The 16,639-nt window shown below is 27.8% G+C and overlaps 1 protein-coding gene across 2 annotated transcripts; it reads left to right on the forward strand.

Moving 5' to 3' along the window:
* The first annotated feature begins 5,117 nt into the window (after positions 1-5,117).
* On the forward strand, positions 5,118-12,469 carry LOC132949277 (cuticle protein 19-like). Of its 2 annotated transcripts, XR_009665073.1 has the most exons (5): positions 5,118-5,681; positions 6,156-6,230; positions 6,358-6,556; positions 9,336-10,144; positions 12,373-12,469. XR_009665073.1 is itself a non-coding variant. In XM_061020082.1 (4 exons), exons 1-4 carry the CDS (start codon positions 5,664-5,666, stop codon positions 9,380-9,382), a joined length of 339 nt encoding a protein of 112 aa, XP_060876065.1. In that variant the 5' UTR covers positions 5,118-5,663; the 3' UTR covers positions 9,383-10,249. The 2 variants fall into 2 exon arrangements, 1 of the variants encoding a protein (XP_060876065.1); XM_061020082.1 differs by lacking the exon at positions 12,373-12,469 and having other exon boundaries at positions 9,336-10,249.
* Positions 12,470-16,639: the final 4,170 nt, after the last annotated feature.

Here is a 16,639-nt window from a genome sequence, read left to right on the forward strand (position 1 = left end):
TCATCGTTTCACTCAGAATCTAAAAGTTTCAAGTAGTTTTAAGTTTTAAGTTTTTTTATTCCTAAATTATTTTTAAAGAAACTTCATAGTATGTTCATTTATTGTAATTTATACATCACAGATTTACCTATTATCAGACTTGGGTAGTATTCCGAATACAGTATTCGGAATACTGTATTCGGAATACTTTTTAAGTATTCCAAATATTTTTTAAATACTTTTTTTTGAAAGTATTCAACATGGTATTTTGAATACTTTTTACAAGTATTCTGAGTACAGTATTCGGAATACTTTTATTCCAATTAAATTTTAAAAATAATTTCATTAATTTTCCGTCATAGAAATTGCTTTTGTGCTTGTATAGGTATGTATATTTCTATACAAAATATTTTATAGTAATATGTTTATGTATATGTATATTATTTTATTTTCTACTATTTTTAGTTGGCCAGTAATGTTATTACGTATTTTCTAATTTCATAGCGACGAGCCAGCGAAGGCGATAAGATATTATTATGATTTCGGGATTTCCCTATAATAAGTAATAACTAATGGCTAATAGTATATGCGATATGCCATATGCGATACTAAAATTATTGCGAGTGTGTGTGTTGTGTGCAACTTTCCGCGCAGTCCGCCATTAGTCGACATTGTTTTTCTGTTGCGACGCTGATTTTATTCTTTATACGTCTTTTCCGTTGTTCTTAAGTAATAAGTTTGATTCGAAAAACATTATAATGGCAGATTTGAACGAAATTGACGAAGGTCAATCTTCGATCACTGATGGCACTGGTAAAAACTAACGCCTACCTTGGTCAAAATATGACAATATTTTTAAAATAATTGATCTAAAAGAAGATTTTGAAACTGATCAAAAATTCAATGTTCGTTGTAAATATTGTGCTTCGTCCAAACTACTGACAGCAGACACAAGGACTAGTTCCAATTTATTAAAGCACTTAGAGGTAAGTACCTACTAGCTACATGCATTATTTAATTGTGTTAAAAAATATATTTATAGGTATACATAATATTTATGGTACGTAAACTATGATTGAGGGATACTTTTTAGTTTTTACGATTGGTACAATATATTTATCTAATATTGTTATGTTGTCAACGATGTAATTTTTTTTATTATTATTATTATTATTATTATTACTTAAGCCACGACAACTTGGCTATTGGTTTAGTATTAGTTGACTATTTTATTATTTTTTATAATGATATTAACTATAATATTATTATAATTAACTATTAATTACCTAATTGTTTGGGTTTTTTTTTTATTGTGTTTTATCAAAGCAATTCTTTTTATTATTACTATTTACTATTATTATTTAATAAGCATAAATTTGACCATTGGCTTAAAGTAGTTGAACGAAGTAGCTGTAATGTTGTGTAATTAATAGTTATGTTAGTATAATACTATAATGTTGATTATTATTTTTTTCAGTTAATAAAATAATAAATATATTGATGAAATAAACGGCTTAAAAGTATTATATTGATTGATATTATTGTATTATAATTATTTAGGTACAATAGTTGGTGATATGAGATCTTATATAGGTGTGTATTATCGAGATTATAATAATGTTCATTTATAAATACAGAATTGAAAAAAAAATATTTTTGCTATTGAAATCTAAAGCCACTGAAAATAAGTATTCGAAAAATATTTGGAATACTTCACAAAAAGTATTCCAAATACTTAAGAATATTATTATCATAAAGTATTCGAATACATATTCTGAATACTTTTTTTAAAAGTATTCGGAATATGTATTTGAAATACTTTTAAAAAGTATTTTACCCAAGTCTGCGGCTATTATATATTTATATTATGTAAGAAACGTATTACCATGTATTATAACAGCCTTGAAATGAGTCAATTTTGAGAGACAGATATCAACTTGACTTTCGTGTAATTTGGGATTACATTTAAATAATACATGATTTATAAATTATATCATCAAGGATTAACATGTTGTAAGCAATTGTCTAAGTAGATTCTCTATATACACAAATATACAATTATTCAAGTGACTATTGTACTATCCGACATTTAATATAATGTCGATCGGCTATGTGATGTACCTATTCCTTAAATATACATCACGCAATAATGTACGAGTAGTGAGCACGATTGACCATGAACTATTTTATTTTAATTTTTTTAATAACAGAGCCTACGATGTTGATGCTACCATTTTAAAATTGTACCTACTCTAAGATAAATAATATACTTTATTAATTCAAGATTTCTTGTTTTATTTTTTTTTTGATCATTTGAGCCCGGCAACTATGGCCATTAGCTGTTTGTTTGTTTGTTTGTTTGTAGGGGAGGATACTGTTGGTTGGTAATATAAGCACGTGTGTGTAGTTTTGGCAGATTTTCAAGTAGGCACCCGTAGGTATGCCCGGGTGGGGGATGGTGGCACTTGTTCTCTGGACACTGTCCTCTTCCACGTCACGTCGTCTCGGTTTCGATGAAAATACGTACCAAATAAATAACAATATACTATTTTACTCAACTAATTATTGTTGTATACTTGAGCAGACACTAAATTAGTTAACACATTAACGGACATTACTGCTATAACAGTAATTTACAATTTTGATGTTAGCTAGGTGGCATGACTGCTATAGCAGTAATATGAAACATTTAATTAATTTCTATTTAAAATACTTTTAAAATGTTACTTGTTAGGCAACTAATTTTTTTTATGCTTTTTATGGTTAAACTGTTTAGATTGTAACACGTTGTAAGTTGCCTTGTTGGAATTAATAATTACGAGTGAAGCGACCGGCACTAGTACAATAGTACCTACCAATAATACCTATATGGCTAGTATGTATATAGTTGTAATGATCATTTTAGCTCAGCCGGGCCCCCCACCAGTAATTTCACCAAATTTCCGATTATCTCTGAGAACTAATTACTAAATCAAAATGTTAAATATTTATTTAGTTCTAGTATCTATTCTATATTTCTATTTCACTTTCACAAATGTCTATGATTGATTTATATCGATGAACATTTTTATTCTAAAAACAACAGTTCAACCAGTATTTGATTATTTGCTTAAAATTTTAAGATAAAATAGATATTAGATATGATAATTTTTGTAGGTTCATGATAAGATTTTCAAAATATTTTGAATCTTTGATTCTTATACTAATTATAGACTTTGAAATATTCGATTTGTTTGGTTTTTATTTCTTTAAAAATGTCAGTTAAAACATTTTCGGCCAGTCAACAAGTTCAAAAAATGAATACAAAGTACCTCGTAACTCGTAAGTTGTTCATTTGCTAATTCAAAAATATCCAAAATAAATAGTTTTATAATCAATTTTTTTTATATATCTAAGATTTGAAAATGTAATACAAGATTCCTCATAAGTTGTTCCACCTATAATAAAAAAAAGTTTACCTGAAATTCACATTAGGTAATTTATTATGAGCATTTGAATTACAAATTGTTATAACCTTGCAGTTGAGAATTTTACGCAAAGATTTTGGTTTTTGATGTAACTCTAAAAAAAATAATCGTAAATAGGTACATGACATTTTCACTAAATGTTTATATTAGCATTTTCTATACACTATACAATTTTCAAAATATTTTGACTTGTTTTGAGCTTATTTTTTTAGTTTTTTTTTTCTATAAATATCAATAACATTTTATTCGTTGGGTCAAAAAGCTTGAAAATTTGATACAAGGCTACTAATATATTGTTGCAATGAAAGTTGAAAAAATATTAAAAATACATACATTTTTTTTTTGTAAGCATTTAAAGTTCAAATTTTGACACTGTCAAAAGAATCACGAAAATGCAAGGCTGGGCATGTTAATGATTTTTTTTAACTCAGTTAAGTTAAGTTAATATGCACCAATAACAAAACGTTAAAAGTTAAAAGTTAATTTAACTATAGGTTAACTCAGTTAAGTTAAAAGTTAATACACACTTTTTGTTAATTTTTTAAGTTAAAAAAAAGTTAATTTGTTTATACAACGCTAGCGTACTTAATTTTTTTCCAACCCAAAATTAAATTATACGATATAGAGTTAATACTTCATACAGTATTTCCATATAAGTTAGATTCAAATGATATACATTTTTAACTTTAAACAATTTACGATACATATTTTTTGACATGAAAACGAAATAAACTGAAATATTATAAAATTAAAAACAAAATAAATTAACTTAACTTACTTCTTAAAATGAAAAATTATCTTGTTAATTTCACGTTAATTAAGAAAGAAATTTAATAAGTTAACAGTTAAGTTAATGAATAGCCAAAAGTAACTAGTTAAGTTAAAAAGTTAAAATAAAATTAACTTTTTAACTTAACTTTAACTTTTTAACTCGTTAATGCCCAGCCTTGCGAAAATGTACTAACTATTTTGAATTGGGAATTTCTAAAAAATTTTCTTTTAAAATCTAAAATTTTAAAATGTAATACAAGACCCCTTAAAAGTTTGTTTACTTTTATCAACAAAAAAAAAAATATCTATAAGAAAGTAAAATTAAATTTGTATGAATTTATAAATAAGTAATTACAATATAAATATAATATAAAATATCCACACTGACAAATCGTCTCCGCTCTGCAGAATCGATTCTCGTATACAAGGATAGGTATTATATCATTGAATTCAAATGTAATACCATCCATTATACAGTGACCCACTTGTAACCTACTGTACGGCAGAGTGACATTCACTTACCTACCTTTTTTAAATTTAAATCTTTATTATATAATTTTAATTATGAATTTATTTACCTACACGATCGCAGTGAGCGTAACTATAAATAGTAATATTTTACTTATGGCATTTTTAATGTCACGTAATAGTACTAACACGCGTTTTAAACGTTATTTCATGTTTATATAATGTAGATTGAGTCCGTGTATTAATATATGTTTACTATCTATACTCTATAAACAAGTACAGTCTTAAGTCTTTTTACGTGCCGCCATAGGTTACCGGTTTATGTTGTATCAGTGTCACAGTCACACACACACAAACATAATATATTAAATATAGCATAATATATATTATATACTATTCAGGTCGTTACCTATATTGCTATAGGTACATATAATAATTAATACGTGTGAAATGTGAATAGTATATTATACTATTTTTATTTTATGTATATAAATGCACATTAATACGCCATTTAATCATTATATTTCCACCACCTATTATAACTAAATAATATACACTTGCAGTCTACGTATAAACTGCAGTCACGGTATAATTGGTCATAAAAAAAAAAAAAAAATATAGTAATATATAAAGGTTATGCACGGTGCAGAATAAAACGCGGGGGCGTTTTGTAGACCGCATCAATGTTACCTATAGCGGTATGCGCCAGGACCCATACTCGGACCATTCTCTTTATATGCGCGAGTTCAAGATGATCTAATAATCACCTTGACATTTGGCATCAAGTGCACTTCTTGCTTTATCATTTCCCCAGTAGGTAGGTACATATAGATTATACCAAACGTGTAATTTTCTGTGAGCCCGACGCCCAGACATGGATTCATTAAAACAAAACCATTTGGACTGACACCGCTTCGATATAGTTTTGAATTGGCAGCCGACAATCAATGAAGCCCTAATTTAACTTTTGGCGAGAAGATGAAGATCGTCCTGCAGGTAACGTACAATATCAATATTCAATGTGTAATATTTATATTATATTATAATTTATAAGTTTAATATTCAAAACTATAGGAAAACGAAACTGTACCTACGCGTATACGCCTACCTATACCTACGATATAGATATTAAAAAGAGAATAGCAGTAGATAATTAAATCAATTTCAATTTTATTTCAAAAAATACAATAATACAATATATGACTCGTTGTCTCGTTATCGGTTACGTACGACAACAAAATGTTTAATTTGCTCGATTGCAATAATATTTAATTTCTTTTTAAAACTAAAGACTACCTAATAAGTAATATTAAACAAATAATAATTTAAACATACATTTGAAATCACCTAGCTGTTAACGAACGAAAAATAATAGTTAGATGACGATTTACGTAGTCCATAGATCACTCGCGTGAGATATTTGACACATGTACATTTAGTACACTATTTAAACTATCGATTTGTTTTTAGATCATTTTTTCATTTGTCATTTTATGGCCAACAACACTTTCTCAAAATTACTACGTTCCAATTCAAGAAAATGAGGTATTTGTATTTATTACATACACATTAGTTCATGTCTCATGAATCATTATGTAAACAATAAAAAAAAAAACAATAACTACTATTAAAATAATGGAAGTATTTATTCACCATATGGTCTGTTTGACAGTTGGCTTACGAATTTCATTACAGTATCAATGACTTGCTCTCAGGCGTTGTAACACATCGCTGGGAATCTAAGTACGGTGATTACGTAAGAGGATCGTACAGCTTTCTAGAGCCTAATGGTATGATAAGAAATGTGAACTACGAAGTCGATGGAAAACGTGGCTACAGAGCAATAACGACATTTTTGAAACCACAACAAAGTAAATATATTATAATAATGTATTTATATTTTATTAGTACACTTTTCTAAACAATATGATCTATACAAACAAGTTATATCTTGAACTTAAGTAGGTACCTATAGGTACGGTACATGTACCATTGGCCCAAGCCATTTTCCTCCACTGTCCATTTTCCTTCAATAAAAAATTAAGCATAAAAATAAGGTTTATGTACACTTAATACTAATAAAAGAAATGACAAAAAAAACAGAAAGACCTGACAAATAAAATAAAATATTAATACTACTTAAACGCATGATAAAAATTATGAAAATGATATGGATGAAAAAAAAATTAAGATTTACTTATGTTAAAAAATTGACAAAAAGAATATTTAAAAAAATTTATTACGTTTTATATTTATTTAAAAATAATGATGTTTAAACAATTTTAAAAAAATAAACTACTTGACTAGAAAAAATGTTTTTATCATCGACATTTTTTTTAAAATTAGGTTTACAAATTGGCTACTTTGAATTTTTCCAAAACAATTTAACAAAACTTAATTTTTTATTTTTAGTATTAAAAGATAAAGATAAAAATAATATAAATTAATTATATAAAAAAAAAATATTTAAATATTCATTAGAACAAAAGTTTTTTCATTTGTCAGGTCATACGATTATACGATTACATCACCTTGTGAAATAGCCCAGAATATCGAACATTGTGTATCTTTTTCACATTTTCATAATGTAACCATACGAATTATCATTATAATCGGTGACAATACCTACTCATAGTAATAAAATAGGAGGAGGGTATAAGGGGGTTATATCCCCCTAGAATTTTATTGAGCCCCCCCCCCCCCCCAGCTCGTAAAATTGTTTAATTTCATTTTTAGAATATAATATGTTCTGAACCTACTGATACACAATATAACATAATATATACATATCGTAATTAGACTTAATACAACTTATGACGTTATGATGTTATTGACTGTTACTCACTCACTTTATAATACGGTAGGTACACAACACTGGTGCAGAGGTGCCGGCTAAAATGTCAGCTAAATATTATAATATTTAGAGGAAAATTGAATCCAACCTTTTTTTGGAGGAAAATGGACAAGGCCGTACCGTTATTGTACCTATATCAATATCTATGATATTCTTCAATAATACACTGCCCAAAGTGGTCCTAAACCCGTTTTATACCGACCATTTTATCTATAGATAGCCCCACCACATCATCGGATCAACCTCGAACCTTTTTCATATACCTAATTTAGCAACTTTAGGCAACCTTCGTGAATAAATTTGCAACCTCTTGGTTACGCCGGAATCGAATTCCTCAAGTTGCAAATTAATTGCAAAATATTGGTATAACTTTGGTGTAATTATCATAATATAGCGAGGCCAACTTCACGAACGTCTCATCTGATCAGTATATACATTGTTTTTCGGCTAGCATCTAACAGTTTGAATTTTGAAACAAATATCGTAATACAAATTATCATTAAATTTGTTAAATAACCTGAATCTCATAGATAATTTTAAAACTTCAAATGGGGGCTTATATTCTAAAATTGTTTTTTATGCCAGTAAATATTTTTACAGTAATAACATTTTTATGAATTTAAATCGCTTATAATCGCTTATATCATCTATAGATGATTGTTTTCTTGAAAACAAAAAATGTAATTTGTTGTAATTAATTTGTAAACAATATCTCAACGTACCTATACGTTTACCTACACTATATTGCTATATCTAAAGATAAAAAAAATAGCAAACACTGAAACACCGTGTTTACTAAACTGATAATATTTAATAATCAATAAGTAAAATAACTATGTTATAAGCTAGCTTGGTAGGTGAGTATGTTATTCATTCAAATTATATGTACTAAGTACCTACCTAGATGGAATTGAAATATCAAATATGATTATGTGATTACAAAAAAGTATCACAGGTCCGCACACACTGCAGCGGTAGCGGTTACGGCAAAATGAGTCCGGATACAATTTTTTCCACCGCGGCGGATCCACTAAGACAAAAGAATTTTACCGCCATCGCTGCAGTGCGTTTAGTAAACGGAAACACTAAAGACTCAATTTTTTTAGCAGTCTTACTATAGTCTTATCGTATATTACTTTTTATTAACATTTCTTAAATAATAAAATACCTAATTATTATTTTTACATACACCTATCTAATTATAGTCTTTTATATAAATATATACCTAATATATTTTGTTTAAACCAATGAATATTTTAATTAATCTTTGATTATTAATTGTAATTAAAATTACGTACTTATAAACGGGCGTCGTTGATCTGCACGATGTAATAAGCTAGTATTTAGTACGGTATCTAGTATAGTACCTATTGATAGTGATGGAGTAAACTTGGTATTTTTAAATAATCAAAATAAAACACTAAAACAATTCACTACAAAATGAAACGTTTCATATAACTTTTAATACCTAAACAAGATATTTTAATTTTACAATATTGAAGTAACCTTAACACATTTCACTGTAATAAAATATAGTATCATAATAATTATTATTATGTAGTCAAATATATACACAAATTGTAAAACCCTCAATAATTATAGAACGCATAAAGATAATAAATTTAATATGTATTTATAAATAAGAATAGCAGTATAGATTGAGGGATTTACTAGTGTTAATAATTTGTAAGCCATTAAAATAATAATAAATTAATAGCTAATAATAATATAATATTTTCAATTTTGTTATGTAGATAATAAGTAATAACTAATAAATAATAATACTTTTTTTTCAGTGCCTAAATTCAACGCATTGCAATCTTCCGAAGTGCCAACTAATTAAATATCCACGTTTATACATTTATGCATTATATAAAGTACATATAGGTACCTAGGTTTATTTGTATCAGTTTTATCAAAGTAAACCAATTATTAACGTTTTTTCTTCAATTATATTATATTATGATGGTTAGTTGTTAATAATTAATAATAAACTATGATATGAATGTAAGGTTTGAATGAAAGTTTTATATTCATTGCAAGTATATAGGTATCTATTATAACACTGAATAATTTAAATAATATTTTAAAACAAATACATTGTAGTATTGTATAATATAATATTATAATAGTTTCGTACGCAATATTGTAATAACTATTTCTATACGACTATACCTGCAGCTATTATATACCTATATACCTATACACTATACACATTTTACACATATTTTATCACCACAGCGTGTTACAAATAGTTATAGGTAACTAAAATACACTAGTCTATGTAGAAATAAAATACGGACAATGCTTCATTATGGTTGCCAAGGTGACATTTTTTGATTATTGCATCAATAACTACAATAAAATTTTAAGTTGCAGCCTGTATATAAAGCGCATACGTGTAGGTATAACTAAAACCTTGTGATTGTAAACGTTTATACTCGATTGGTTAATTGTACCTAAGTACTATTAATACCCAAATAACATAAAAAAAATTTTAAATATGGAAGAACTAAAAGACAAAAGTTTACATTTAACCGCTGAAAAACTAGCTGAAGATCTTCAAAAAATGGATATTTATAATAAATTTTATGAAGATTTACAGGTAATATATTATAATACCTATATTATATTTATGCACCTAATTTTTAAGAATGTATGCTAAAATATTAATCACAATTTATTTATTTTGAAATGTTAACAATAATGAAATGTCTATTTTGTAATATTATTGTGAATTGTAATGCATTTTGGTTTTATCATCTCTTATAATAAGATTTTCTAAATACGAAATATTTCCATTTTCATTCTTTTTTTAAGATATCAGCTTTAAAAAAAAAATCCTTTGTCCTATTTATAGGTAAATTGGGTCTGTAATAATTTGTGTACAATTATATAAATAATTAAAAAAATTGAGTTAAAATATAGATATTTACTTATTACTGTTGAAATAATGTAAGCCAATAACCGCTTAGTTGTAGTCGAGGCTCTAATAAATAAAAACAAATTCACACCCTTATAGTGATATAAATTAATTAATCACAACATTCTTAAAAATAACTAAATTATAAAATTCTATTTAATGTTTTCTTTTTTTCTTTCATCTTTTATAATAATATATAGTATATTAGACATTATTATATTAGGCACAGGGCCGAATTTACGCCTAGGGTGGCACATTTTTGGGGGTGGAAAATTTTGTAAGAAATTGAAAAAAAAATCATATAAATATTTTATGCATTTATGAACCGCATAAATTAATACTATATAATATTTAAAAATAGTAGTCATAATATAAAGTAATAAATCCATGAATTTGACACATTGGTTAACTCTGTGGGCCTGCGTCGTGTCGTGTTAAACTTTTGTAATCGTAATGTAAAATATACGTATACGTATAAATTATTAAATTATGATGATAATATAGTCGATTAATTTTTTTTTTTTTTTTTTGGTGGGGGGGGGGGGGTAGATGCGGCATATTTAAAAGGGCCTAGGGCGTAACTATTTAGGTACCTATACTCTAAGTCATTTCTATTGTAAAAATCTATACTGTTATATTTAGTATCATGATGTAAACGTATACATATATTATTACTGTTGTAAGACGATAACCTTAGTAATTGAGGCTCTAATAAAAATAAAATAAAAATATATCATTAGAAATATAGGCTGACAGACCATCTCCGCTCAAAATCATTTTTCATTGACCATTAAAGGTATAGGCTGCACAAATGTACAATCATAATGTATATTGAATTAAAATTTAGCACATACATTGCAGGGACCTATCAATGACGAGGTATAGATACATTTGCACCTACTACACAGTAGAACGACTTCCTGGTTTTTGTTATATTTGAAGATATATATTTAGCCGATGGTCATATATTATATAATTAAATTAAATTATAATAATAATGATTTACAAAATATAGGAAGGTACCTACAACTGTCTACATTGTAAGTACCAATAGGCTGTAGGCAATAGGCAATAGGCTCCTAGGCTATATATTATGCCTATATTATAGACTTTATAGTCGATTGCCCTAAACAGTACTACAGTCTTGGTGTACAGCTGTAGTGTTAACGTGTTGTAACTAGTTAATATCTAGGTTAGCCGGTTAGGTAAGTAGGTACTTAAAAGTTAAAATGTATATATCAAAAATAGTCATCACAGAGTCATTATTATAATTAAATATTTATATTGTGAGCGATTGTGTTCAACTGAGATTATTACTTAGATATATCAACAAGTCGATTATATGATTGATTCTCATATTGATTCAGCTCAAGTTATAATAACTTGTAACACCAGTAGCTGCCAGCTGGTATAAGTTAATAACATATAGTAACATAATATGAATGACTAGGTAACTAGACGCCCTCCCCCCTAACAGGTACACCATTGTAAGAAATGATTATGATATTAATAGGATAATATGGATGTGCATATAAGTACTTAATAACAAATTAAAATTGGTTGAACCATTGACATTTAAAGAATATATAAATACAAAAAAGTCCGATAACGTGCGTCGCTCCGCTGGTTATTATTTTATACGTATTCGTCGTAGAGATGGTTTGCGTTCATGAAATGGAACGACAGCGTCTAATATATTTATCATTTATGTATCGACACGACGACGGCACCATGAACTAAAATATTATCAAGGGCCTTGATTCATGATCGCGAGTCACGATATACATCGATTGTGACACCCACGAAGCTATGAGTCTATACGACATTAGTTATTAATGCCGTAGCTCTGCTGTAATATTTTATTATTTTATTCCAACTATAATATCACAAAATCGTATCTGTTGGTTTAGATGCTAGCTGCTTCCCAAAAAGTATCCATAGACGACTTTAAAAAGACCTTGGTGCAAGCAGTGAACATAGGGAGCATGGTAATTAATCTGAGAAACGGTATTCCATTGGTTGAGAAGTCATGGAAATAATAAACAAATTGTGGTTAGGGACAAAATAACGAGTAGAGAGTCGTTAGACTATTTGAGAAAAGCACAAGTAACGTATATACAATATTACAGAAAATATAATATATATGATAGAATTATAGAAACATACCTATAGGCTATAACCTAACCTAACCTAGGTGTGCGTACCTCAGGTCAAGACAGACTATAGCCGCCTGCCCTATATGGCATTATATGGATTGTGAAGTTAAACATTTTTATTAGAAATATGTTACCACTTTACATTTTAAGTTTTAATAATTATAACTATAAACATAGAACAATATTGTATTTTACGATTAAACAAAACCCATAGTTTAGAAATTAAATGCAAAATAGTACTTAATGTAGGTACCTACCTACCTATGTTATGCGTAAATTATTTAATGATAGGTAGGTACTTATTAGTTATTAATTTATTATATATTAAATAGTATATTGAACTATTGAAGTTAATAGAGGTAATAGTAGGTGACGATGTTTAAACGAATAATTTGAATTACATTGGACTGATGAATTAGGTAGTAAATCTGCATGGCCTGGGTATATATATATAAATTATAATATATCACATAGCCTTATGCCTATATATAATCTTATATATAGTACCTATTAAATCAATGACATAAACCAAACATTGGTTAGTAAAATATGTTATATAAAATATTTAATTGTATGATAAAATTAAATATTATTTTAATATATAAAATTATAAATTATTATTATAAATTATATAATTATTATAACTAAATGTTCCTGTAGGTCGCGTCTGCACTGAACTCTATACATGGAACTATGGAAGGCGCATTGTATATAATTCATGTATTGAAAAGTGTCCCTATATCGAGGGCCGCCATTTTGATTCCGTTGTGTTCCTATCGATGATTTGTCATTGATAGAATTATTTTATTAGCTTATACCTTCTACTAAATATCAGCTGATACACCGGTGGTATTCACGGCTAAAATCTTTTAGCCGAGGGTGCTATCTTTACTTTTTATGATAACAAAAATTATCGCATATTTCACAGATAATTTGTATTGTTTATTCTATGAGAAGAATCAAAATGGCAGCCTACTAGGGTGGGACAGTTTTTTTTCCCAATGCGCGTTCAATAGTATACAGTTCAGTGGCCGTCTGTAAAATGTTCGCTGGTACGGTCTTGAAACTCTGCGCAAGCCTATCGCCTATGGATAGAAAACAAAATTTAACCTATATGTATAGATCACGTGGATATCATTGGAATCTATGTGCGAGGAAACAAGTATAAATCTATCTTATCTTAGGTCCAGTGCTGATCGAGATGAAATGTTACAAAAGTGGAGCGAACTCAGTACATACAATCAGTGCCGGCGTTAGGATTCGCGAGGCCCCGGGCAAAATATGCTAACTGCTAGGTACAAACTACTATAATATAATATATAATGTCACTTACCAAATCTGTACGCTAGACTATCGATATGGTCATATGGTTGTGATTAAGTACTTTTTTATACATAAAGCATATATTATATTTTTTCACGTGTTTTACCTTAAAAAATAAAAACTACTAGTAAATCATTTTTAAAAATTTTATTATTTAAAAATACGTATAGTTATAAAATACAAAATTTTATTTTCTCAAATTTATAGTATTAAAATGTTTTTTTTCTTGCTTTTTGTGATGCGAATATATCAATTATATCGTTGTAATCGAGGGACTCTGCTATTTTATTTTCAATAGATATCAATGCGAGTTTTGAAAGTTTATCTTGCGAAATTGTATTTCGTAAATAATTTTTTATAATCTTCAACTTTGAAAAACTTCTTTCAGCTGTGGCTGATGTCACAGGTATTGTTAATATAATTCTTAATGCAATATAAGTATTTGGAAAAGAACCCATCATTTTTTTAAGTAATGACAAAATTTGTAATGCCGTTTTACTGTCATCAATAATGTTTCTTAGAATTGTTAGTTCTTCGTACAACTCAATACTATCAATATCCTTTGAATCACCATCAGAAAGAATATTTTGCAGATCTTTGCCATTTTTCATCAAATCTTCTTTATTCATATTTTTTAATTGTCCAATTTCATACAATAAGCCAAAATTATTATTGAATGTATTAAATTGGAGAAATCGTTCATTCATTGAATTTAGTGCTTGATCAATATTATTAAATCAATTCAATAGTATTAAAAAAGTCATATTTGAATTTAAGTTCAGCATCTTCAATTGAATTGTCAGGCCCTTCGTAGCTAAAATGTGACTTTTTGACTCTTTTACGGGTTTTTTTAAATTCTTTATTGATATCGAGGTCCTCTGAAATTTTGTTAGCTGTTATTTTTGCAGAATAAAATCCTGAATTACGATATTTTTCAAAGAATTGTATTAGTCCTTTTAACAAACTAATAGATACTTTCAGATGCATATTTATACTTTGCAAACTCTTACTAACAAAATTTACTTCCACCAGAATTTCATACCAGATCACTAAACTTATCACAAATTCATAGCTATTTAGTTCATTAATAACCAAAGAATGGGCTTCACTTTTTGTTTTTGGATCATTCGTTGTATTTGACACTTCTTCCAAAGCTTCAATTACACTAGGTAATTGAAAACGTAGAGCTTTTACACTAATTACTCTACACTCCCAACGAGTTTCTGATAGTGGTTTCAAAGTATATAGATCACAATATTTTTTTTAAATATCCCAGCGGCCAGTGGATGACGAAAATAAACAATAAATTCTCTGAACTACACCAAAAAATGAGATAGCTTTAGTTGAACTTTTTGACAAATCTCCAAGTAGCAGAAGTTTGTTCATGTTCAAATAATTTTTCCGATAAATGTTTCCAGTCACTTATTCCTTCACTAACCAATCCACTTCTATTATTCAAATTACTTGGTAAACTTGTTCGACATAGTTTGCAGCAAAAACAAAAAACAGTATCCTTACTGATTGAATAAACAAGCCACACACGATTAATTATTTCTCCGTTAGACATAACACGGTTATAATAGCTTACGTTAAACTTTCTATTGAGATCATTCTTTGGAAATTCAAAATCAAACACTTTTTTGGGGCCACATTTAATAATTTCTGTTCGTATATTTTGACTAATATTTACAGGCCAACAGCCGATATCGTCAAATTCACTAAACATATTTTTTTCATCGTCTTTTATTATGTTAGATTCATCAAAAATATCAGAAACAGATTCTTGGATTTCCATGTCTGATTGTATCCTTTCTTTATTTTCTGTAGTCAGTTTATCAGATTCCATACTATTATCTGAATTAATATTTTGAATTTCCACTTCCCCATATTTATTTTCAATTAATTGTTCATCGTCTATTATTATGTGGTCAGATTCATCACAAATATCAGATACAATTGCTTGTATTTCCATATCTGACTGTGTCCCTAATTTATTTTCATTAATCAGTTTATCAGATTCCATACTATTATCTGAATTATTATTTTGAATTTCCTTTTCCCCATCATTATTTTCAATTGTATTTTCTGCATTCGGTAATATGGATGTTTCTCTAAGAAATTTATCGAAGGCACCGTGTTGTTTTAACAAATATTGTTTTTTTTTATCTTGTTTTAATCTTTTTTGATGACCAGATGGATGTTTTCGAAAATTATCACGTTCACGACGCGTTGACATGGCGAATGATGATTGAAAATTATGAATCTGATGAAATAAAGGGAAAGAGTTATGCTACAAAAAATTGAATGATAAATATATACTTAAACGCTAAACAGTAACCTATAGTATGATAGTATAAATACCTACATGGCTACATTTCAAATCTTATATCTCATAAGTTATAACTAGGGCCTTCAATATTATGCACTAAAAACTTTTGAAACTATTAAAAAAAAAACATACAAATGCATATAAATCCTGGCCTTAGTTATATCTTATTAGCACAAGAAGAATATTTATATAATTTAGTTTATTTTGGGTATGAACACTATGAACAATATGAACTATGTTTATAATGTAGCCCATGTAGTGACACGATATGTGAATAGGTATGCGATTTAAACGTGAAACACGCGCTAGTGTGTAAACATAGAGAGCCGAGAGCCCATGTTAATAAATTTCCAAGATAAAAATCATATT

The sequence above is a fragment of the Metopolophium dirhodum genome, chromosome 7 (genome assembly GCF_019925205.1).
Source record: "Metopolophium dirhodum isolate CAU chromosome 7, ASM1992520v1, whole genome shotgun sequence".
NCBI classification, from domain to species: domain Eukaryota; kingdom Metazoa; phylum Arthropoda; class Insecta; order Hemiptera; family Aphididae; genus Metopolophium; species Metopolophium dirhodum.